Source organism: Geotrypetes seraphini, chromosome 7, assembly GCF_902459505.1.
Source record: "Geotrypetes seraphini chromosome 7, aGeoSer1.1, whole genome shotgun sequence".
Lineage (NCBI taxonomy): Eukaryota > Metazoa > Chordata > Amphibia > Gymnophiona > Dermophiidae > Geotrypetes > Geotrypetes seraphini.
In genome coordinates, this window is record NC_047090.1 from 28,934,898 (window position 1) to 28,960,157 (window position 25,260).

General features: G+C 44.5%; 1 protein-coding gene across 4 annotated transcripts in view; it reads left to right on the forward strand.

Annotated features, from left to right (window-relative positions):
* C7H3orf20 (chromosome 7 C3orf20 homolog) overlaps positions 1-21,693 on the forward strand; it is a 90,421-nt gene extending 68,728 nt beyond the window's left edge. Inside the window, exons 17-18 of one of the 4 annotated variants that reach the window (XM_033953078.1) lie at positions 14,714-14,856; positions 20,729-21,693. In XM_033953078.1, the coding sequence (XP_033808969.1) occupies positions 14,714-14,856; positions 20,729-20,864 (279 nt within the window). In that variant the 3' untranslated portion in view covers positions 20,865-21,693. Of the gene's footprint in view, positions 1-14,713; positions 14,857-20,728 lie in introns of those variants that run through there. The other 3 variants (XR_004540190.1, XR_004540189.1, XM_033953079.1) reach the window with 3 other exon arrangements.
* Positions 21,694-25,260: the final 3,567 nt, after the last annotated feature.

Genomic DNA, 25,260 nt, shown 5'->3' on the forward strand with positions numbered 1-25,260 from the left:
ATGTAACGGGCTTAAACACTAGTATCTTATATAATACCAAGGTGTTTAAGATGTCTGGATCATTAGAATAAGTAATCAATGGCCCCCAAATCTTTTTAAAATTATGATAATTTCATTGCTGTATGTCAAGCACCCTCTCCATTTTGTAAATATGACATACTGAATTCCACCAAAAGGTATAATTAAGTTTAGTATAATCTTTCCAGTAATCTGTTGAATGGCATCCCCGGTCAATATTAATAAAAGTTTATTATTATTTGCTGAAATTGGGCTTTTAAATCTCATAGATGTACCAAATAGTATAATATCATATGAAAGGGCAACATGATTTTCTAACAATGAATTAATTTGGGACCAAATTAACTTCCAAAAGACATTTATATAGGGACAGAAAAAAATTAAATGATCTAAAGTCCCAGCTTCTAAACTACAATGCCAGCATCTATTGGACCTAGAGCTATCCAACTTCTGTAAACGAACTGGGGTCCAAAAAGCTCTATGCAACAAAAAGAACCAGGTCTGCCTCATAGATGCTGCCCTTGTAGTTTTTATTCTCCAAGACCAAAAATGTGGCCATAGAGAGGCAGAAATTTGGTGCCCAATCTCAATGCTCCAAATATCCAAATATCCCTATGCTTTCAGGCTGATTTCTTGGGTCACCAAGCTGCACAGTGGTATAAATTGTTGTATGGGTATTTGAATAAAAAAACCAAAAACTGTTCTTAGGGGTATTTGGAGCATTGAGATTGGGTAATGCATTTCTTGATTAGCTTGATAGAGTGCCGTCAGTTTATCCCATTCTGTGGTTTCTGTATGTATCGCAGGGGGAGAGAAGCTGGTTCCTGGGGTGGACATGCTGGTTGATCGAGTCAACGCTCGGTTTGCGAGTTAAAGTTTGCTCAAGAGTTTTGCTCATCTTGGGCAGTGGGTCTGTGCTGGCTTGAATACCATATTTCAAGAAGTAGAATATGTGAATTTAAGGGGTGTAATCAGAGGTCCATTTGGGGGAGTTCCCAAATGTGGTCTGAGGGGGCTTGATATTCTCTCCCCTCTCTCTGGCAGCTGCAGCTACTCACTCCAGTAATACATAGAAACACGATGGCAGACAGTGGTGCAGGCAGGGGAGTGTGGGGGAAGGGGATCTACCCATCCTCCTTTCTGTCCCCCATCTGCTCCTTCCCAAGCCCCAGAGCCCCGCTCGTGCGCCCCTTCCCTTCCTTCTTACCTCTGATTTTTCCTTGCTTGAGCAGCATTACGAACTTGCTGCCCACCTCTCTCTGCCTGGGAAGTGATGTCAGAGGGATAGCCGACATGACATAGGCAGCAAGTTCGTAAGGCTGCTCAAGCAAGGAAAACTAAAAAGGTGTGGGGAAGGAAAGGGGGCCGCGCGAGGGGGCCACCACCCAGGCATCGCTTACCCTTGCTATGCCACTGATGGCAGCTAAAGGGGAAATGGCCCATCCAGTCTGCCCATCCGCAGCATCCACTATCTCCTCCTCTCCCTATTGGCTAAGGCTCTTTACACCTGCATTGTGATGTCAGAGTTTTATGATTATAGAAACACATGATGGCAGCTAAAGGCCAAGTGGCCCATCCAGTCTGCCCATCCACAGCATCCACTATCTCCTCCTCTCCCTATTGGCTAAGGCTCTTTACACCTGCGTTGTGATGCCATAGACCTTTATGATTATAGAAACAGAGAAACATGATGGCAGCTAAAGGCCAAGTGGCCCATCCAGTCTGCCCATCCGCAGTAACCATTATCTCTTCCTCTCTCTAAGAGATCCCATGTGCCTGTCCCATGCTTTCTTGAATACATTACCTTTGCTGGCAGGGATGCCAAGCCCCATCAGCCAAAGAACTCTTCTACCTCAGTTGGGCCTGTGCTGAATAAGCAGCACTTAATTCACTGGGGCGTGCTTCCGTCACTAATGTCAGCTCTGCCGTGCATGCCGAGACCTGATATGAGCCGAAGCTCACCCACCACTGCAGGAACAATTCAAGCCCAAGCCCCCTCCCCACCATGACTACACCAGTGGTGAATTGATTCTGAGGGGGGTTTTTTTTTCCTTTTCTCTTTTTTTTTTTCCTCTTTAGAACAGTGTTCCTCAACTCAGTCCTGGTCAGGTTTTCAGCATAACCACAATGAATTTGCATGAAATAAATTTGCATATAATGGAAGCAGTGCATGCAAATCAAGTTTATATTCTAAACTAAACTAAACCTTAAGTTTATATACTGCATCATCTCCACAGAAGTGGAGCTCGACACGGTTTACAGGAATTAATAAAGAAAGGAACTCCAATGGAAAGAAGAAGGGCTTGGTAAAAAGGAAGGAAAGAGGGGACTTAGTATAATGGAGAGGGAGGAAGTAGTTACATTTTGGAGAAAAGCCAAGTTTTCAAATGTTTCCTGAAGCGTTGGAGGGTAGCCTGAAAACCTGACTGGCAAGGGGGTAATCCAGGACCGAGTTGAGAAACACTGCTTTAGAAAGAGGTATTTTGCATAGTTTCAGTGTTTTCTAAATTCCTGTGAAGACATTTTGGGGAGATGAAGGGTGGTTCCTATTATAGATGAACTAATTGAAATAAAAGTCAGTCTGTATGGTGGCAGTGATGCTTTTTCAATTTTTCTTTTTAGAGGTCTTTTTATTAGAAGCTCAAGTTGTTAAAAAGAAAAGGCAATATACATCTTGGTATCTGTACTGTTTTTAATGGGGATTACCAACACTGATCTTTATATTCACGTATCCAAATAGACCACCACGGCATCCACACTTTATTCGGAAGGAATTATGGGGTTGATAAAAGTGGCTTTGCATTTTAAATAGTGCAAAATGAGTGTTGGCTTTTTTTGTGAAAAGGTTTTGCAAATGGGCCACCGTTGTAATAAAGTTAAGGTTTATATAAATGACACATTAATGAGCAGCTGTGATAAAAATTCATGCAAAGTAGTTCATGGATGTGCAGTTTTGCAAAAAGGTGCACGTGAAAAGGCCTTCTCAAGAGCCATTTATTTAAAGACGCATTCAAAACTTAAATCCCACACTTTTTTCCATCCTTCAACTTCCAAAAGAAACAATATCTTAAATAGGCTTCTGATTGAGAGAACCTCTTATGTGGCCTCAAAGCCCTAGTGGACTAGTATCCCTTAATGTCTTCCCCCTATCCATATTAAATGGCCAACTTCTAGGAAGCCTTGATTCCCCATTGGTCCCCTAGAAAGGGACCTCAGATCCACAGTGGTCTAGTGTGTCTAGTACCTCCCTCCAAGTTTCCAAGTTTAATTCAGTTTTGATTAATCGTTTTATCTAAATTCAAAGCGATGTACATTATATAAAATTTACAATATAACATAGTAATACATTGAAGAATGTTGACTGAACTTAAGACAGAATGACAATACTAGAAACATATGGGAAAGAAATGGGCAAGAAGTTACAATATAAAAATAAAGATGGGGATAACATTTAGGGAAGGTACATGAGGAAGGGGTGAGGCTTGGTCCTGAAATTGATTTATGATGAAATTATTGTTAGTTTATAAAGGCATCATTAAATAGAAAGGTTTTCAGGTTACTTTTGAATTTCTCTAGATTGACTTCTTGTCTCAAGTGGTAAGGTAAAGAATTCCAAGTTTGGGGAGCAGTAACGGAAAAAATATATTGGCGTCTTGTGTTTATGATTTTAAGGGATGGGATTGACAGTAGATGCTGGTCAGTAGATCTTAATGTTCTTTTCGTGGTGTAAGGGATTAATGATTTATATATAAAAGCCGGAGTTTTAAGAGAAAGAGATTTGAAAGTAAGCAAGCTGAGTTTATATATGATTCTGTGAGTAACAGGAAGCCAATGGGCTTCCTTAAGAAGTGGAGTGACATGGTCGAATTTTTTGGCTTTAAAGATAAGCTTGACCGAAGTGTTCTGTATAATCTGTAAACGTTTGATTTCTTTTTGAGCTATGCCTTTAAAGAGTGCATTACAGTAATCTATCTTGGATATAACCTCCCTCCCCTGCCCTAGTCCAGGCAGGGTTCAAAATATTGCAAGTAAGAATTTCCCCTCCCATAATCTCCACCCCCCCCTCAAGACAGTAGCTTCTGGGCTACCCCCTTCAATCTCTGACACATTCCAAAGTGGCTGGAAGTGGACAGGTGAAATAGCCACTCACTCCCACTTTAGCACCACCATGTACCACTATGATTTAGTCTGTCATGTAAAGGTTTACCCCATATATGTGACATGCTTCTAGGAGCCAGGAACTGCCGTTTTGCAAAATGCCACATCAGGGCAGGAGCGGGCAGACATTTCTCCTTCTGGATTTAGCTACTTTATAGTGAGACAGGGCTTGAGGAGGGGACAGAAGTCCAAACATTATGGGCATTTGTCCGGGTTTTAGAAAGCCCTGACGAGCTCTGGGCATGTCTGGAGAGCCTCCGAGCATACACAGATAACGTCACATACACCCGTGCATGCTCCAGGAACTCCAGACATGGCTGAAGCTCGTCCGGAAGAAGAGGAGGCTTTGTAGGGGTGGGGCTGGAGTCAGAACAGGGCGGGGTCATGTGTCCAGGCCTTTGTGCATAGGGACAAGTGATGTTTTTAAGAATCTGCCACTGGCATGTGAGAGGGAAATTTTATTTTATTTTTTTTTTTTTTTGGGGGGGGGAGATTTTTTAAAAATCTCGTCACTAGAGCCAGGAACACACAACCAATTTCTCATGAAATTTATCTTTATCAGAAAGGGAAATAATTCTGCATGCAAAGTATTCTATAAATTGCTCTGTGGGACTTAGCCTGAAAGTGCTAAATTTTAGGCCTGGACAAAACATATCCACAGAGTTGATTTTGCAGATGGCTTCTTTTTTTTCTGTAGAATTTTTGTTTGCTCTTGAAGCTGCAGGACATTAAATCTTTGGACCGAGGATATGCTGTGCTAAGTTGATTTGGGCCTTTTTGCGCATTTTCCCCCTTTCCTTTTGCCTCAGGCTTAACATCTGGTCTTGCAGCTTCTCTCCTGTCTCCTGTTCAGGTCCCTGCTGAACTGCCTCCTTCCTGCAGTAAGGTTAGTCTTCCTTTCTGGGGCATGTGTTAACTCTGCCTCAAATAGGAAATGAAACATCTAATGTTTTAAAAGAATCCAAGTGCCTTTTTTTCACTGTCTCCTACCTAGTACGATAGGACTAGGAGAAGAGAAAACCCACAGTGCTGGGAGATAAAAGCTTCCAGGATTTGGCCACTAGTAATCTGAGCCAAGAGACAGCCCCCACCCTGTGTTTGGGAGCATCTGCCTCTCTCCCTTCTGCCCAATATAAAGTTTCCAGAATAGTGGTGGCTTTGTGTGGAGCCTCTGTTGACATAACAGAAGTGCAGAGAACACAGCCCCATGGGAATATGTTGGTTTCCTTCCAACTTACTGTTTCTGTATTTCCATATGGAAGTGGTAACTTGAATCTGAAAGAAACGTAGCTCACTATAACTGCTGTTAGCCTAAATCTTTAACTATTTAAGAGCCTTCCCAAAACATTCTTTCTGGAAAATATAGTTATGTATTGGTTAAGACAGGTACAGGGGATGGGATTTGACATATCACTTTTTCTGTGTGGTTATAATTAGAGAGGTTTACATATTTTAAACAGGCACTTATTTGTACCTGGGGCAATGAAGCATTAAGCAACTTGCCCAGAGTCCCAAGGAGCGGCAGTGGGTGCTGAGTCAGCAGCTCTAACCACTAGGCCGCTCCTCCACTGGTATTTATGTATTATGTTTATGAACTTGTCTTCCACGGGGTTTAGGGACAGATGTACAGTGCTGGACTTAAGCACACAGCACCTGGGGCAAACACAAAATGGGACCTCAGCTGTATGTGGCCTTGACTCTGGACACTTAAGGCCCTCTTTGGGGCAGAAGCCTAGAGAGTTTGTGGAAAGGTGTGGTATAGCAGCATCAACTGCTGCCGCTGGAATACAGCCACTGCGATTGCGGCCAAAGGGCATACCCAAAGGGGAATGAGAGGCCCCTTTGGAGTCTGAAAGAGCCAAGGAGCTGGAGACTCTGCCATTTCTCTTCTAGAAGGTACCATTTGTCTCTTTGTTATTGGGGAACTAAAGGAAGAGCCTGGCTGGGTGCTGCCCGTACTCCAAAAAGCTAGTGTCCCAGTGGATAGACTTTAATCAGTGACCCCAGTCCCCCCATTGTTTTTTTCTTCTATATTGAAGGGGGAGGGATTCCCCAAGTTGGACTTTACTCGCCAACTGGAGTATCTACTTCAAGTTTGGCTAAACCCCCTTTGCAGATATTGAAGTTCGGCCTACTAAGGAAATTTTACTGAGTGATGGACGGTGGAAAAACTTACTTTGGGAAACATTTTACATATAAAAAACATTTTACATATAAAACCTAAAAAAATGCAGGTGGATCTCAACTCGGAGATCTGCGTCTTAGTGTATACATAACATTTGACACTTGCAAAGGCCTTCTCCCCTAGTGGTCACTAAGGCCTAGATTCTCAAAACTGAACGTTGCCTTTAACGTGGTTGCTGAACCTGCTCCAGATGGTTTAGCGTGCATGTATTGTAGTGGCAGATTCTCAAAATGGCTTATCGTGGTCTTTTCCGAGCTTCCTAGCAGTCTCCAATTCTGTCCTGCAAATGGACTCATCAATATTTAAACGAGCACTCCGGGCAATTCTTCATCATCGCCAAGTGATTCTCCAAGCGTGGTGTCCACTTTTGGCAACCAAATATCAGCGACTGTGCTGGCACTTTGAAAAGTGCTTCTCTAGCGTGTGATTTGATTGTGTCTCATGGGTAAAAAAATAAAAATTACAAGATTCATATAAATTATAGTAGTTTTTTTTTGGGGGGAAACAAAATCGTTACAATAACGGCTGCTACAGCGGCCTGTCGGTTTATACCACAAATTTTGAGAATCTAGGCCTTAATCACCAATTACTTGGGCTGTGACCCAGTGGGTATGTTTGCTTTGTATATAGCAGTGTCTCTCAAACACTTTTTTTTTTTAGCTCCAGCGCACTAATTGGAGCAAATGTTTTTCACAGCACACTATCATTAAAATTATAAAATTGCAAAACCAACAAAATTATATTTGAGAGTTATTTATTTAAAGCTCTTTAAGCTATGTATGCGTAATTATAACAACAGTGAAACCAAAGTAGATAAAATAGAATTGCTAATCAACGCAATGGATGTGCTTGTTTTTGCATGCAAATTAACTCAAAACGCGGCTCGATAGTCGACAATCAAACACGCATTTCATCATCCAACATCTGCAGTTGTTCTCTCTTGTTTTTAAAATTTAATTTCTGTCAGAGCTGGAAATCCAAATTCGCAAAGATAAGAAGATCCAAATGGTAACAAAGCCTTGATTGCTTGCTCAAGTTAGGACAACCGACTGATTCATAATACCTCAACCAGACATAGAAAATCTCACACCCTATTCACACACCCGCCAATCAAAGAAGTTAAACGAAAAAAACTTTACGATGGCCTCCTAGCCACCCAAGCAGCGAAACTGGATAACCAAATCTCCAATCTGCTGATTACAACCACAGACTACAGGTTATTCAGAAAAGAAATAAAGACCATACTCTTCAAGAAATCCCTGATTAAGTCTTAACATCACGATTACCTCATTCCTCCTATCTTCTTAACTCCCTGAGAATACCCGCCCTCTTCACTAGTCATGACCACTGTTCTCTTCTTGTAACTGACCAACCTTAATTCTTTTGTAATCCACCTTGAACTGCAAGGTAATGGCGGAATAGAAATCTCTAAAGTAATGTAATGTAATAACTACTGCATAAAAAAAATAAAAATAGAATTACTTGACATTTCAAGGACCAATCACGTCAAAGAATAATGCTTGTCTGGGCGGTTGTATCCTTACATACACAGACGCTCATAACATTGACAGACTCTTGCATACGCGATATACATGTCGTCAAGAGTATACTTATGAAGGGAATTTTTAAAATTAAAAATCTGGAATCTCTTTGGGGCACACAGTTTAAAAGACGCTGGTGTGTAGAGATGCTTCCCTCAACCTCCTAGCAATTTTGTTTTTATAGGAAGATTGCCCAGAGACTCTTAATTGCGCATCAGTAGCTCATAAAGCAAAAACTGCAGCCCATGTTTAAGAATTTGCGTAAAAACCCTGAAGCGCAGTGAATTAAGATCTCTCTATATGCCACGATGTCAGAGAAGCCAGCTGAAATCAATAGGCTGCAAATCTTTTGGCACTTGGTGTGCTGTTTTGGGCAGTAAACAGCATTAGCTGTTAAAGGTCAGGAATGGCAATAGACATTTTTAAAAAAATTTTAAAAGTTTTTTTTTATTGAAAGCTTAAACAAGCATAATAGACTGTGATACTATTTAATGGTTTAAGTTGTGCTGTTCCCAGAGTGTGTATTCTACTGCAGTACTAAACTAGCCTGACATCCAAGGAGAAGGTTCTGGCTTTTAATTTCAAACTGTTTATTACAAATAATTAGACTGTAGGTTGCTGAAACCAAGAGTAACACACTGACTCTGGCACATATACAGAAAGACCTTTTTTGTTTTTTGCTGAATGGATAACTGAATGCTGTTCAATTGACTGTAGGTAGATGTTAAATTAACTGAAGGAGAAAATTATTACATTACATTAGTGACTTCTATTCCGCCTGTACCTTGCAGTTCTAAGCGGATTACAGAGTAAGATAGCTGGACATTTCCAGGAATTTACAAGTAACAGTATAAGATAGCTGGACATTGCCAAGGTTGCCTTTTAGGGGATGATTACACAGTAGATGCAGGGGACGCTTATATAGTGGATGCAAGGGAATTACAGAGTAAGGGTGTTGAATAGAAGGGAAGAAGAGGTTTAGGGTTGGTTTCGTGATAGGGTCAGAGGGGGGATACAAGTAGAAGGGGGAGGTTAGCTGGTAGTTTGTGTGGAAGGCGGAGGAAGCGAGGGGGGGGGGATAAGAAGGTTTGTATAGTTTTTTTGAAAAGCAGAGTTTTGATTTCTTTTCGGAATGATTTATAGTCACTTGTAGTTGTCAGCAGGTTAAGGATGGAGGGGTCCAGCTTTGCTGCCTGCGTCGCCAGGAGGCCATCGTACATTTTTTTGCGCTGAGTGCCCTTAAGTGGTGGGTAGGAGAATATGGTCTGGGTTCTTCTTGGTCTGGATATGCTGTTATGATTTAGCCGGTTGTTGAGATAGGTGGGTGCAGTTCCGTTTGTTGCTTTGAATAAGATACAGTAGAATTTGAATTGGATTCGAGCTCGTATCGGTAGCCAGTGTGAGTCTAGGTAGGCACTGGTGATATGGTCAAATTTTCCGACTGAATAGTTCAGCCTGAGTGCTGCGTTTTTGGATGGTCTGTAGTTGGTTTATCAAGATTGTGGGGCAAGGAAGATAGAGGATAAATTCCAGAAGCAGAGAGGGGCCGTGAAGTGCTTTGCTTTCTGTGCTGAAGATGAAGACTTTTGCCCTTGAGGGAGGGCTACAAAACATTGTCCAAAAGGACAATAGGCTCAGGAGTTGACCGGTAGGGTAAAAATTTGTGCTTTGGGCTGAGGCATGAGGCCATAGAAGGTGGTGAAATCAATTAGCTTAGCAGGGTTTAAGAAAGGTTTGGATAATTTCCTAAAAGAGAAGTCCATAGGCTATTATTGAGATGGCTTGGGGGAAATCCATTGCTTATTCCTAGGATAAGCAGCATAAAATCTGTTTTACTCCTTGGGATCTAGTACTTGGGGGCCTGGATTGGCTACTGTTGAAAACAGGATACTGGGCTTGATGGACCTTCGGTCTATCCAAGTATGGCAATTCGTATGAAGCCAGACAGGTCTCAAGGAGACGGGAGGAAATGGGTCACATACAACATTGTACCCTACAACAGCAGAAATGACAGGAATCTATCAGGAAGCTGCTTGTGTTAGTTACATAAACAAACAAAAAGTCACTGCATATGTATTGAATCAGAAAAAAATCTAAAAATGTTTTTCTTTACTGTTTATAGGAACTGTGCTGAGAGACATGAAGGCTATAAAACTGCCTCACCACCCAATCATTGCATAGTTCAATACAGTATCAGAAGAATGGTATACCATATTTTCTCGCATGTAACGCGCGCATTATACGTGGTTTTTACAAACCGCGCATACCCTTGCGCGTTATACGTGTGAGCGCGTTGTACAAAATTTTTTTTACATAGTTTCCCCTCCCCCCCCCCGACGCCCGATTCATCACCCGGAAGAAGCGCTCGCACTCCCACCCCGAAGGACCGCTCGCACCCCCACAGCCTCCCCCCCTCCCCCATGGAGAAGCTGTCTACCTTGTTTCCGGATGCCAGCCCAGCTGCTTCCTCTGCCGGTGGTCCTGCCCCTTCTCAGAGCCCTGTGCTGCGCTGCTTCCTCTTCAGGCGTTCCCGCCCTTTCTCTGATGTCAGAGAAAGGGTGAGACCGCCGGAAGAAAAAGCAGCGCAGCAGGGCTCAGAGAAGGGGTGGGACCGCCGGCAGAGAAAACAGCTGGGCTCGCTGGCATCCGGAAACAAGGTAGACAGCTTCTCCATGGGGGAGGGGGGTGAGGCTGTGGGGGTGCGAGCGGTTCTTCGGGTGCGGGTGCGTGCGAGCGGTCCTTTGGGGTGGGGGTGTGAGCGGTCCTGCGGGGGGGTGAATCGGACGTCGGGGGGGGGGACATCAGGCTTTCAGGGTAGGGACAGTACTTCAAGGAGGAAAGGAGAGTCGGGGCGGGCGAAAACAGAGTCGGGGTCTCCAGAGGAGAGTCGGGGCGGGCGAAAGGAGAGTCGGGCAGCATGCGCTGTATACGGTTGTGCGCGGTATATAAAAATTTATGTACATAAATATGTTTTTTGCGCGCTATACCCGTGTGCGCGTTTTACACGGGTGCGCGTTATCTATGTGAAAATATGGTATATCTCTTACCTTAGTTTTAGAAAACTTTTCAAAACGCACCTCTTCCGCGAACAGGGCTTTTAACCCCCCTTGCCCCCTGCTTCTCCCCTTTCCCACACTCACCCCGTTCCTTCTGCTCCCCCTCCTCCCCCCTCCCCCTACTTGGTCTCTCTCTCGTTATCTCTTACCTTCCAACTCTACCTTCTGTCTTACCGTTACCTCTGCTAAATCTCAGTTAAAGAGTTCCCCCCGCCCCCCTCTTCATTGCCTGTAATTTTGTTAAAATTTTGTAAATCCGTGTGTCATCGCGGACCTTAATGAATGGATGTGAACCGCCTAGAACTTTTTGGGTATGGCGGTATACAAGAATTAAAAAAAAATTATTTTTTTATTTTTAGTTGATTACGCAAAACCAAACAGGTTATAGCTTTATCATTTTGGGTATGAAACTCTAAAAAGAATAAAACTTAGCTTTAGAGAATCGCTGGAACCAGTTCCTAAAAACAGTAAAGAAGAACATTTTTAGATTTTTTTTTCTGATTCAATACATATGGAGTGACTTTTTGTTTGTTTATGTTCTCTTTTGTCACTCAATAGCTTAGTACTGTGTGAGTTATATTGCCTCTCTTTTTGGTTTTTTGACTGTGTTAGTTTACAGGCTGTCAGTACAAACAAAAAAAAACCCTGAATCTAAACCTGCACAGGCAAGCTGTGGGGACAGAACATAAGTTATACGTTCCTGAAAGTAAAATCACAACTATAGAAGTGTCATAAGATTCATTATGAGAGAAAGGACTGTGCTGCATGAGTTTTCAAACATAGTAACATACATAGTAGATGACGGCAGATAAAGACCCGAATGGTCCATCCAGTCTGCCCAACCTGATTCAATTTAAATTTTTAATTTTTTCTTCTTAGCTATTTCTGGGCAAGAATCCAAAGCTTTACCCGGTACTGTGCTTGGTAAAGTTTTGGATTCTTGCCCAGAAATAGCTAAGAAGAAAAAATTAAAAATTTAAATCTGGTTTTCTATTCTGCTTTTACCTAGTCAGTTCAAGAGCAGATTACATTATAAGAAGTTGGGTCGGCTACCCGGTTTGACATGGACATTCAATATAAAAATGTATATTCCGCTACATTGTCAAAAGAGATTAGTGCAGATTACCATAAAGTTAAATAGAAGGAAGCAATCCTCCCTGATTTACATCCATAAATTCCATAATCGTCTTAAGTAATAGCTAATAATACAGTCTCAGCAAACAAAATTACATTTTATCCATATAATATAGAAACATGATGGCAGATTGTAGGGATGGAGATCTGATAAGTTCCGATCCAGGGCATCAGAACACAGGCAGGGTTAACACGCAGGCGGTTCCGCACACAGGGCCTAGGTCGGTGTGCCGAAACAATGGTTTAATCCTCACTGTAAATGCATTATGAAATTATAACCTTGTAGAGCATTAACTAGTAATTAATGGAGATATGATTCTCAATAAAAAGAGGGAGAGACCATTCATTTGGAGCGCCTCCTCCTGAGTCTAAGCCTGAGTGTTTGTGTTTCCTTTGTGGCATTCCTACAGCAGATAAAGGCCAAGTGGCCCATCCAGTCTGCCCATCCGCAGTAACCATTATTTCGTTCTCTCTCCGAGAGATCCCATGTGCCTATCCCAGGCCCTTTTGAATTTAGACAGTCTCTTCTGGGAGACTGTTCCATGCATCTACCACCCTTGCTGTAAAATAGCATTTAAATCAAGAAGCAGCTCATCCCCCCGATCTATATATCTTACAAAACCCCTGAACATTTCATAATTATGAGTGGACATTATTCTTTGTATAAAAAGGAGTGATTTTTTTTTTGAGGGGGGGAATATTTAAAATTTAATAATACTTTGTGTATGTCATATATGTATGAGACAATCAAATCTCGATAAATAAAGTACATTATATTCACTGCAAAAAAAATAATTACATCTTAATGTAGGTTTTCAATAATTTATGGGACCTTATATATGAAGGTTCTGTTCTCACGTCCACTGGGAGAACATTCCAGAGTTTTACAGTTGTGATATGAGAAGGAGGCCACCAGACAGTGGCTTACTAAGGCGGGAGGGGGGGGGGAGAGCTGTCTGCCCTGGGCACTGTCTTGGCGAGGGCACAGACACCCATTCTCCTCTCCATCCCCCTCCCCCACTGCTGTGCGTGTATGCCACTTCCCCCGTACCTCTGTAACGTTCCTGGCACAAGCAGCAACCCCAAACCTGCTGTCGCACCCAGGAAGAAGAGTCGACGCTGGCAAAGTCTTTCGAAGTACCAGCGGCAGCAGCCCTGAGCCGCAAACCTCACCTTCCTCCTGACCCGAAGAACCAGCGCAGCAGCGTCCTGAGCCGCAAATCCCCCTCCCTCCCTCAAGCCTCCAAGCCCAGAAGCAACTGAGACAGAAAACCCCCCTCCCTCCCACCCCGAAGCACGAATGTGGCAGTGGTCCTGACCTGCAAAGCCCTCCTCCCTCTCTCCCCAAAGTGGCAGAAGCAGGTGGTGGTCCAGAGCGGCGAGCGCCCTCGCTTACACCCTCCCTTCCTTACCCAAAGCGCAGCCAATCAGCAGGAGGCAGCCTCAAAATAGACTGCTCATGGACAGCCCCCGCAGGGCCTTTCCTCTGACATGTCATCACGACAGAGGAAAGGCTCTGCCAGGGCTGGCCATGAGCATCCTGTTTTGAAGCTCATGACCACTGCTACGCTGGTTCTTCAGTCGGGGGAGGGGGTGCCTGCTAACTGAGATTCTACTGTACATTTTTATGCAACTTGAAAATAAGATTGGGGCTATGGGACTATTCCATTACTTCTGGATCTTTGTCTTCCCTTTTTAGACATCTGTATAAAGTTCTCCAAAAAAACTGCACACAGGTATAAATTTATCCTTCCCCAGGGAGCTTAAATTCTTGGGACGAAGTAGTAAGCTACTCTATCCTTTACTGCAAGAGGTTACTCCTGATTTTCCCATGCTAACTTTACTTCCTCTGCAAATTTTTTGCATGGGAAAATCAGCTAAAGGGATGGCTGTGTGGTGGGGGTAAGGAGTGGAATTTTAAATTGCACCCGATTGTAAGAGGAATGGGCTACATTTGATGCTTGTTTTGCTTTGTTTCACTTTTCCCGGATTGCTGAATCTTGGGAGTAACGATTCCGGTATGGGAACAAATGGATTGTCTGGGGTGAAATGCAGCACCTCGCCTTAGATAACCCTTTCTGGTAGGCCCCAGAACCCCCAACCATCCTCCTTCCTTCTATGACCATGCCCCTAGTGGACCAGTGGAAGCCCCTCCCCCTGTACAATGGTGATGCTTGACACCTACTGGTGCTTCCCTTATTTGGCAACAAACCACTAGCCACCTCCCCAGATTAAATAGTCCAGGGGGTTGGGCAAAGGCCTCCCTGTATCAGATGCCCAGTGCCGGGATGCCCTGGAACAGACAGCCCAGGAGAGGGAATGGAGGGGAGGAGGGGGCCTAGAGCCCACAGGGCCATATTGGCATTTTCACAGATAAATGTATACTAATGTCCATAAGTGCTAATATTCTAGATATTTACACACACAAGGAGCAGGTAAATACAGTCACTTATAGAACTGCCATTTAAATGTGTGACTCCGGTACCTGAGATAAAATGACTTGCCCAAGGTCACAGGGAATGTCAGCGGGAGAGGCAGGATCTGTATCTGCTGAGTCCCAGTCCAGCCATTCCATCTCATTTATTCATCCTTTAATGATTTTCTCTCCTCTTCTCTGGCAGATGTATATTCAGGGCAAGCTACTGTTTGCTAACTACATTTTCAATGGCTACAGCAAGTCAATAAAAGATTTCCTAAAGCAAATAGTGAAAACGCGGAGCGACTACCTCATGGGCCACTCCCTACCCCATGATTTTAAGTTCAGGTATTCAGACTTAACAGATTTAACATATGCAAAATTATTGAAAAATGTTTGGTGTGGGGTCAGCAAATCCTCGGCAGCTTAACTTAGATTTCCCAATTGGCGTGCTGTGCCAAGAATCCCAAATGTGCTGCAGCTATTCGGAAACTATTAGGCTGTTGGTAGGAAGCAGAGGGGGAGGGGTCAGCTATATTGTAATGTAATGTAATGTAATGCAATTTATTTCTTATATACCGCTACATCCGTTAGGTTCTAAGCGGTTTACAGAAAATATACATTAAGTTTAGAAATAAGAAAGGTACTTGAAAAATTCCCTTACTGTCCCGAAGGCTCACAATCTAACTAAAGTACCTTTAGGGTAATAGAGAAGTGAAAAGTAGAGTTAGAGGAAAAATAAAAATAAAATAAACATTTTAACAAGACAGCATTGATCTAAATACTTTGGAAGGTAGAAGAGAGGAGAGAAAGGAATAGAAGCAGAAGGGGGAGCCGTTGAACAGTAGAATTCTGGAGAAATTTAAATGATAGAAATAGAACAATTGTAAAAATATTTTTTGCAGGGGGCATGCCGTGGGCAGAGAATGGGTACGGAAGGGTTATCCAGCTAGCGTGTTCTGATTAGCGCACACAAATTGGACAATGTGGAGTTAATACGGGAGCGCTTATAGGGAAATTCTATAAATGGCGCCTAAATGTTAGGTGCTGAGTAGTGTGGCACTAAGCGCAATTCCAAGTTAGGCGCACTTTATGGAATCACGCTTAGTGGCGCCCAAAGCGGGCTTAGCGTTGGTAGGTGTCCTAACCTTAGCCACACCCTATTTACGCCAGGGTTTTCTGGACTAGGCACCTACCAAGTTAGGCGCTTACCATCCAATTCCGTGCAATTAGCGTCAACTATACATTGTTAATTGCCAATTCTCGGCACCAATTAAGCCTTTAAAAAGGTAAACAATACATCACGCACATGAGTAGGGAGTAGGTGCTAAGTGCAACTAGCAGGGGCTAGAGACCTCTCGCAAGGGAAAGAGACTAGGGAGCCCCCTTGTTCCTGCAGAAATGTCTCTGCTGAATCTTAGATATAGTAGAAGACGTCCCGCGATGACACTGGCAACAACCGAGGCAGAATCGGGCGAATCAAAAGTCCGCACGGGGTGTATACTGTATACTCGATGCTCACAGAACGTAAACCGGAGCCTACACGGGCCGTGTTTCAGTAGTACGTTGCCTTCCTCGGGGGGGGGGGGGGTCATGATTGAACACAAGAGCCGTGATTGAATGACACAAAAATGACCATACCCAAAAACTTAGGTGAGAATATCGTGGCTCCTGACTTGAAACGCCTACGGGGAGAGAACGGTAAGCAGATGCTTAGGCATTTATAGAATGGGGGGGGGGGTCTTAGCATCTCCTAAATAGGGGAGGCACCAAAGGCACCTCAATAAATTTTTTGCTAGCACTGTAGACTTTAACATTAGTGCACAACCCATTAAACAATACAAAAGCTTTAAAAATAGGCTGTGGTCAATCTGGGGTTAAAGCACGGGAAAGCCTTGCGTTAGAACACGCTAAGCCCAGACTTCGGCACGTCTTAGTAAACGCGCCCCTTAGTGAGTGAAGGATCCAGACTCTAATCACACCCCCCCCCCCCCCTTTTTACAAAACTGTAGCATAGTTTTTGGCACCGGCACCGGCGGTAACAGTTCCGACGCTCATAGGAATTCTTCAAGCGTCGGAGCTGTTACCGCTGGGGTCGGCGCTCAAAAAACGCACTAGGGTTTTTTTTGCCATTTTATTTTCCTGCTGTGTGTCTGTGAACAAAATGATGAACAATTTCCTTGTCATTCCCCAGTGAATGATGTTAACCATTTTACTGGAGTGCGGGAAGTGAGAGTGGAGGGCATACGAGGTGAGAATTTAAATGTAAATTAGGGCCTTGAAAAATATTCTTCTGCCTTCTCAACTCCCCTAACTGCAAGAAATAAGGAGAGATCTTATTTATTTATTTATTTATTCAATTTTCTATACCGTTCTCCCAGGGGAGCTCAGAATGGTTTATATGAATTTATTCAGGTACTCAAGCATCTTTCCCTCTCTGTCCTGGCGGCCTCACAATCTATCTAATGGACCTGGGGCAATGGGGGGATTAAGTGACTTACCCAGGGTCACAAGGAACAGCGTGGGTTTGAACCCACAACCTCAGGGTGCTGAGGCTGTAGCTTTAACCACTGCGCCACTCTAAAAATCAAGATGTAGTAAAAGTGAGCCAAGTATAGGGCAATCAAGCCATTGTGACATCACTGATGAGGTTGGCTCTTAGGCACTGGTGGAATGAGGCATTATGATGTCACAATACCAGCTCTGGTTATCAGAGGCTGAAACGTTTCACACTATTTATTTATGCAATTTTCTATACTGTTCTGCCAGGTGAGCCCAGAATGGTTTACATCAATTTATTCAGGTACTCAAGCATTTTTCCCTGTCTCTCCTGGCGGGCTCACAATCCATCTAATGTACCTGGGGCAATGGGAGGATTAAGTGACTTGCCCAGGGTCACAAGGAGCAGCGTGGGTTTCAACCCACAACCTCAGGGTGCGGAGGCTGTAGCTTTAACCACTGCGCCACACTCTCCCCTGTCCCCCTTATCTATCCCATAGAGAATGACTAGGGAACAAATTTTTCCCCGTCCCCACATGAACTCAGTTTCCCTCTCCCATCCCCATGAGTTTATTCGCTGCCCCTGCCCCAATCCTATAAGCTCTGCCTTAATCACACAAGCCTTGAACACTTATTATGTTAAAATGTTTGAGGCTTGTGCAGATGAGGCCAGAGCTTGCAGGAATGGGGGCAGGGGCAGGAAAAGAACTCGTCGGGATGGACAGGAAAGGAGTTCCCGCAGGGAGGGGGAAAAAATTTGTCTCCGTGTCATTGTCTACCATAGAACCACAAAACAATGATCTGGGGGAGTGGAGGGGCATGCAGGGCTTGGCAACTTTTTTTTTTTTTTTTAAATCCCACAAATAGCCCCCAAAATAAGTCTTTCCCCATCAGGGTATTCCTCTCTAGTTACAGATATACCCTTTGAAGGTGGCATGACTCTTAAAGAATGGTGATGTTTACGAACAGTGTAGATATAATAATGAGTACAATGTGCTTTAGAACTTCAAAGGAAAGAGATTGTTAGGATGCCGATATAATTAATTTTCAGGGAAGAAATGCTGACCCAGACTTACGGTAAAGCTGTCTGAGATGTTTGGAAATGGAAAGATTATTTTCTTAAACTGGACGCAGAACTGAGAACTCTTAATGATACAATACTGAACCTTATCTATTCCATTTGCATTAGAGAATGACACGGCGACAAAAATTCATCACCATTCCCGTCCCTGCGGATAACCGCAGGAAATAATCCCATGTCATTTTCTAGTGTCTTATTTCATCCTCTGTCCTTCTACACCAGCGTTCTTCAAAGCAAAGCTTGAGGGTCAATGGTTGTGGCTAGAGAATGACACAGTGGCGGTTTACCCGCGGCCACCGCATTTTAGCCGCGGGTCACCCGCCGAAAACAGGGAAGAAAACTAGCGGGGCGGTGAATGGTCTTGTCCCCGCAGTGAGGCATGAAGGATCGCGCGGTCCCCGCAGCTCACACCCGCCTGCCCAATCGATTCTAGTGTTTAGCCAGCTCTCTCCCTTCTCCTCACCTTAGTTTGTAGATTTTCTTTTTCGGCGACCCGCACGCTATCAGAGAGCCGCGCACGCGCGGCTGCTCAGTGTTCAATCTTCTGCTCTGACGCAACCGGAAACAGGAAGTTGCAGCAGAGCAGAAGATTGAACACTGAGCAGCCGCGCGTGCGCGGCTCTCTGATAGCGTGCGGGTCGCCGAAAAAGAAAATCTACAAACTAAGGTGAGGAGAAGGGAGAGAGCTGGCTAAACACTAGAATCGATTGGGCAGGCGGGTGTGAGCTGCGGGGACCGTGCGATCGCTAGTGTTCCCGGCTCAAATTGGAAGGAGGGAGTGAAAGGGAAAGAGATTCTGGGCCAAGGGGATGAAGTCGGAAAGAAAAACCCACAGCAGGAAAGAAAGGGAAGGACTGGCAGGTGAGCCAGATGCTAGAAGCAGGGGGGGGGGGGGGAAGAAAGAGGGAAAAAAGCTAGATGGGGTTGAAAAGAAGAGACACACTGGTATGGAAGAGGAAGATAGGGGAAATCTGGACACAGGAAGGTAACAGAAAGAGGGGAAATTATGTGCATGGGGCATAGGGACAGAGACATAAAGGGGACATGCCATGGGGATGGTATATGGACACAGGGGGGGCAATGACAGATACATAGGGGAGATATTAGAAATGGAGAAAATAGGAGCACAGAAGCGAGATGGTTTGTGGGGATGGGACAGGGACCGAGCTTGCAGGCTCCAGTGGCTTGCACAAATTACATTGTAACGTGCCATGAAAATAAGAGGAAGGAAGGTAGATAGGCCACGCGAGAGGAGCTGAAGGGTAGTAGAAAGGAACAGATGGTAAAGGAGGGAGGGAAGGGTGGTGGTGGAAAGGAATAGAACAGACATTGAAGGAGGGTGGAGAGGAACAGACCCCCAAGGGAAATGTGGAAGACAGAGTGGGAAGAAGACAGATGCCAGACTATGCGGGAGCGGAGGGAAGAAGATGGGTGCTAGACCAATTGGGGGGGAGGTTAAGGGAGAGGCACAGTAACAGCAAATGGAAGACGCAGAGAGAAGACACACAGTGGATGGAAGGAATTCAATGAGAAGATGTGGAAAGCAGAAACCAGACAACAAAGGTAGAAAAAAAAATTATATTTATTTATTTATTTTTTGCTTTAGGATAAAATAGTATATTAGTTGTGTTGATAAAAATTTATAAACAAAGCCCTGCCAGCTGAACATCTCTTTCTCTAGTTCAGCAGCAGGAACTTTGATTTATAAGAAAGGAATAAGCTAAATATTACAGTACTAAGGCTTATATGGATGCAGCGGGGACGGTGACGGGGCGGTGAATGGGATGGCAGTGGCGGTGACGGGGCGGTGAAAGGGATGGCAGTGACGGTGACGGGGCGGTGAAGGGAACGGCGGTGACGGGGCGGTGCAGAGGATGGTGGGCCGGTGACGGGGCGGTGACGGGGACAGATTTTTTCCCCGTGTCATTCTCTAGTTGTGGCCATTCATACTCTGATTCTTATGTAAGCCAAGGATAATGAAGCCATTGTGACATCACTGATGTGATTGGCTCTTAGGCACTGGTGGAATGAAGCATTATGACATCACAATATCTGCTCTGGATATCAGAGACTATCATTCTGTAGTGTCTGTTTCAACCTCAGTCCTTCTACACCAGCATTCTTCAAAGCAAAGCTTGTGGGTCAGTGGTTGAGGCCATGCAAACTCTGATTCTTCCCTCTCTCCTTAAAGAATGACATGAAGATGATTTCCCGCGGTTATCCGCGGGGACGGGAACGGTGATGAATTTTATCACCGTGTCATTCTCTAATTTGCATCTTGTATGTTTCAGTAAAATGTTAATTACTGAATAATAGTTACTGGTGCTTAGCATGAATGCCTACAATTTTGAAAATAGATCTGCCTGCCAGAACTGCCAGAGGGAAAAAATTTGTTCAAGTATTTCAGGTGATCTAGAACAGTGGTTCCCAACCCTGTCCTGGAGGACCACTAACCAGACAGATTTTTGGGATAGCCCTAATGAATATGCATGAAACCTGCCCCTTGCATATTCATTAGGGCTATCCTGAAAACCTGACTGGCTGGAGGTGGGTTGGGAACTACTGATCTAGAATGGTGAACATTGGATGCATGCAAAGGGTTAGGTAAGTTATAGCTTTTTTTTCCCCCTTTCTTTACAGAACTGCAGTTCTGCAAGACTCTGTGACATTCACCATCCTCACAGGAAGCCAGAAGAAAGATGACTCTTCCTCCTCTATTAAACTGGAAAGTTTTCTCCAGGATCCCAAAGCCGATTCTGATAGGCAGAGAAAGTGAAAAGATTCCACAGATCGCGTTCCGCACGATATGGTTCTGGAGCGACTGCCGTCCCTACAGAGAAACTGCGCAGAGATCCCTATTTTTCATCCTAATCAGGGATCAATACTTCGAGTTTTGGTTTATTAATCTTGCTATATCGCATTTCCTGGGTCCAAACTAAAGGAGCTCAAATAGAAAAGACAGGAAAGAGGAAAATATGAAAAGGACAATACTCATATAAATATAGCCCGATGGCAAGAGCTGCCATAGACAGCAATCAACCAACCAACCAACCATAACCAGACAAATAAAAAGGCAAACCAGCAGGCAGGTTGAAGGTTCATTACTGGAACTTCTAGATTTGAACACATCACTCCTGTTCTTAAAGAATAGCACTGGTTGCCAATTGAGTATTGTACTCGTTGTAAATTGTTGCTACTTTTTTTTAAAATATCGGCTGGCAGGAAATCTCCGGTTTTGTTAGACTCCCTTTGTAGTTCGCGACCACCATGGAATTTACGTTCCTTGAAAAGGCAATGAATGCCCTGGCGGTCCCATCTGTTCATGAAATTTGCCGCAAACAATATAGGAAAATCTATATTTTATGTGTGTGGACCCTAGTTATGGAACCAATTACTTGAGCAACTGCGAAGGCTTGGCGATGCTGATTTTCTAAATTTCTCTTTTTTATTTTTGTTTTCTCTTTTAAGTGTGTTGAAGTTTATTAAACAACTAGCTTTATAGCCCGTTACATTAACGGGTGCTAGAATATATGTGTCTGTCTTTACTTCTTTCTCTCTCTGTCCCCTTAGCCGCTTTTTCCTGTCCATTCTCCCTTATTTTTACCTCCCCTGTGTTCACCACCACCTCTTCACTGCTCCCCTTATCCAGCAGCAGCCCTTCTCCCTTTGTTTTACCTCCCCCCTGTCCTTCAGCACCTCTTCCTGCTCCCCCTGTCCAGCAGTTAGCCTCCCTTCATTTTTCCCCCGTGTCCATCATCACCTCTTCCTGCTCCCTCTGTCCAGCAGTAGGCCTCCCTTCATTTCCCCCCCTGTCCATCAGCACCTCTTCCTGCTCCCCATGTCCAGCAGTAGGCCTCCCTTCATTCCCCCCCCCGTGTCCATCAGCACCTCTTCCTGCTCCCCCTGTCCAACAATAGGCCTCCATTCCTTTCCCCCCATCCATCATCACCTCTTCCTGCTCCCTCTGTCCAGCAGTAGGCCTCCTTTCATTTCCCCCCCTGTCCATCAGCACCTCTTCCTGCTCCCCCTGTCCAGCAGTAGGCCTCCCTTCATTTCTCCCCCTGTCCATCAGCACCTCTTCCTGCTCCCCCTGTCCAGCAGTAGGCCTCCCTTCATTTCCCCCCCCCTGTCCATCAGCACCTCTTTCTGTTCCCCCTGTCAAGCAATAAGCCTCCCTTCCTTTCCTCCCCCTGTCCATCATCACCTCTTCCTGCTCCCTCTGTCCAACAATAGGCCTCCCTTCATTCCCCCCCCTGCCAATCAGCACCCCTTCCTGCTCCCCCTGTCCACGGAAGTTAGTACAGGGCCGGTGTCTGCCATTCTCCCCAGAGTCCTTGCGCTCCCCCTTCCCTTCCCATGGACCTGACTACCTACCCGGCGATTCAAGCAGCGTGTACAGCAGTCTTCACACGCTGCTTCGGGTCCTTCTACTGCCCTGATTTACTCTGGCACGTCCCTGATGACATCATCAGAGACGCGGCAGAGCAAATCAGGGAAGTAGAAGGGCCCGAAGCAGCGTGTGAAGACTGGTGCACACCCTGCTTGAATCGCCAAGGTAGTCGGGTCCGCGGGAAGGGGGGTGAGCGGAAAAGGACTCGGACTCCTGTGGTCTGTCGCGGAGGATGGCCAGGCTCCATTTCAGTCGCAGGGAAGGCTCACTGCCCCAACTCCTTACCCATCCGCAGCCCGGGCCAGATCTCCCGCGCTTTCTCAGTGGCCCGGCTCGCTCGGTTGTTTTTTTTTTTTTGTTTACCTGGCCCTCCGCTTCCTGCATTCGCTGCTCTCCGTCAGTGACGTAATAAGCGCGCATGCGCACTTGTCTTGCCACATCCCGACAGAAAAGGGAACACGCGAGGCAAGTGCGCATGCGCGGCTAGCATTTTATTATTTAAGATTGCTGTTTTAATGTATTTGCCTGTTATAAATTATGTCTGTCTGTTGGAATCTGCCTAGAAATGTTGATAAGAGCAGAGTATAATTTTTTAAAATAAATAAAGTAATCTGAGACGACCAGGTCATGTTCAGCGACCACATCACGATCAGCATCTATACCAGGGGTAGGGCACTCCGGTCCTCGAGAGCCGTATTCCAGTTGGGTTTGCAGGATTTCCCCAATGAATATGCATTGAAAGCAGTGCATGCAAATAGATCTCATGCATATTCATTGGGGAAATCCTGCAAACCCGACTGGAATACGGCTCTCGAGAACCGGAATTCCCTACCTCTGATCTATACCAAAGGCCTTGAAAAAAGATATGCTTTCAATAAATTTTTTGAATTTATCAAGAGACAATTTCAGCCGAAGGTTAGATGGAAGTATGTGTCAAAGTGATAGCAATGTATAGTAAAAAGTGCATTGTTCCATAGAATCAAATCTTGGTGTCAGGTCAAAAGCGCGCCGGGACAAAGGCGCGCGCAGACAATTGAGCGCAGCGCAGAGGCGCGCACCGCAGAAAATTACTGTTTTTAGGGCTCCAATGGGGGATTGTGGGGGGGGGAACCCCCCCCACTTTACTTAATAAAGATCGCGCCGTGTTGTGGGGGCGTTGGGGGTTTGTAACCCCCCACATTTTACTGAAAACTTCACTTTTTCCCTGTTTTTAGGGAAAAAGTTAAGTTTACAGTAAAATGTGGAGGGTTACAACCCCCCAAAATGCCGGCGCGATCTCTATTAAGTAAACTGGGGGGGGGGGCTCCCCAACAAAAACCCCCGTCGGAGCCCCTAAAAACTGTAATTTTCTTCGGCGTGCGCCTCCGTCTTGCACTCAGTTGTCGGCGCACGCCTTTGTCTTTCGCGGGGTTGTTTATGAATCTCAAATCTTACAGTATGGACTGAAGGAATATGCAAACAGCGGTCAGAAAGAGACCACAGAAAGTATGGGAAGGGAGTCCAAGAACATGGTTTTATACAGTGAGCTGGGAAGTGTGCGTAGTAGAAAGGAGCATGATAACCAGTGAAATGGTATCAAACTTGGATTGCTAATGGTATTCTGATGGCATAGTACAGTCAGTCCCCGAGTTAAGAACGAGTTATGTTTTTAAAGCTGTTCTTAAGTCGGATTTGTATGTAAATCAGAACTTGTAGATTTTCAGATTCTTGCTGCTAACCTCTGCTCCCAGCTGACAAAAGGGCCGACTGCCCCTACCAGTGTTCCCTCTAAGGCAGGGGTGTCCAATGTCGGTCCTCGAGGGCCGCAATCCAGTCGGGTTTTCAGGATTTCCCCAATGAATATGCATGAGATCTATGTGCATGCACTGCTTTCAATGCATATTCATTGGGGAAATCCTGAAAACCCGACTGGATTGCGGCCCTCGAGGACCGACATTGGACACCCCTGCTCTAAGGTATAGCCTGCACAACCAGACACTGTTCTTAATGTGGCCTTGCATCATTCCTGAATCTGCTACAGGATAAGTGTAGGAGCCTATGCCACTGGAAATACTGCTCAGTGAAATCAAATGAAGCCGTGATTGCGTTCTTAAGTACGAGTCGTACTTAAGTCGGGCGCTTGTAACTCGGAGACTGCCTGTATTCACTTCTAAATGTATATACATACTGTGTACAAATTGTATAATCTTTCTAAGATGTTTGTATTTTTGATATATGAATGAGCAATTCTTGGGATCAAAGATCTGTATTTTTCCTGATTTGTCTAGAGAAACACGGAAGAGTTGCCAGGAATTCCTGGGGTTGAGGCCTAGAGCGTTGGCCCTAGAAATGAAAGATGTGTTGAAATTTCCTTATCAATGTGTGATACTATTTGAGTTCAAACTTTATTTCTGTTTTGACCCAAGGCAGCTATTGGATTTTTGTCTGCTAAAAAGGAATTAAAAATCACTGTGTAACTGCTGTGCTGGCTATTAGGGATTGAATGGAAGATGTGGTAACGCATTAAAAAAATTTTTTTTTTGCTCCTTAATATTATTTTTCCATTTTGGATCATATTTCCTTATTTCAACGGTAATGATTCATATCGTAATATTCCTTTTTCTGTTTTATCACTGAAGTTATGTGGTATGTAATTATTGAAAAATTTATAAATAAATCATTTAAAAAGGGATCCCTAAATCTCCTACTACTTCAGGCGTATATTTGGTCTGTAAGCGCCCTTCTTAGGCCAGGGGCATATCACACTTGAGTACTTATCCCCACCGTACAGTTCAGTAGCGCT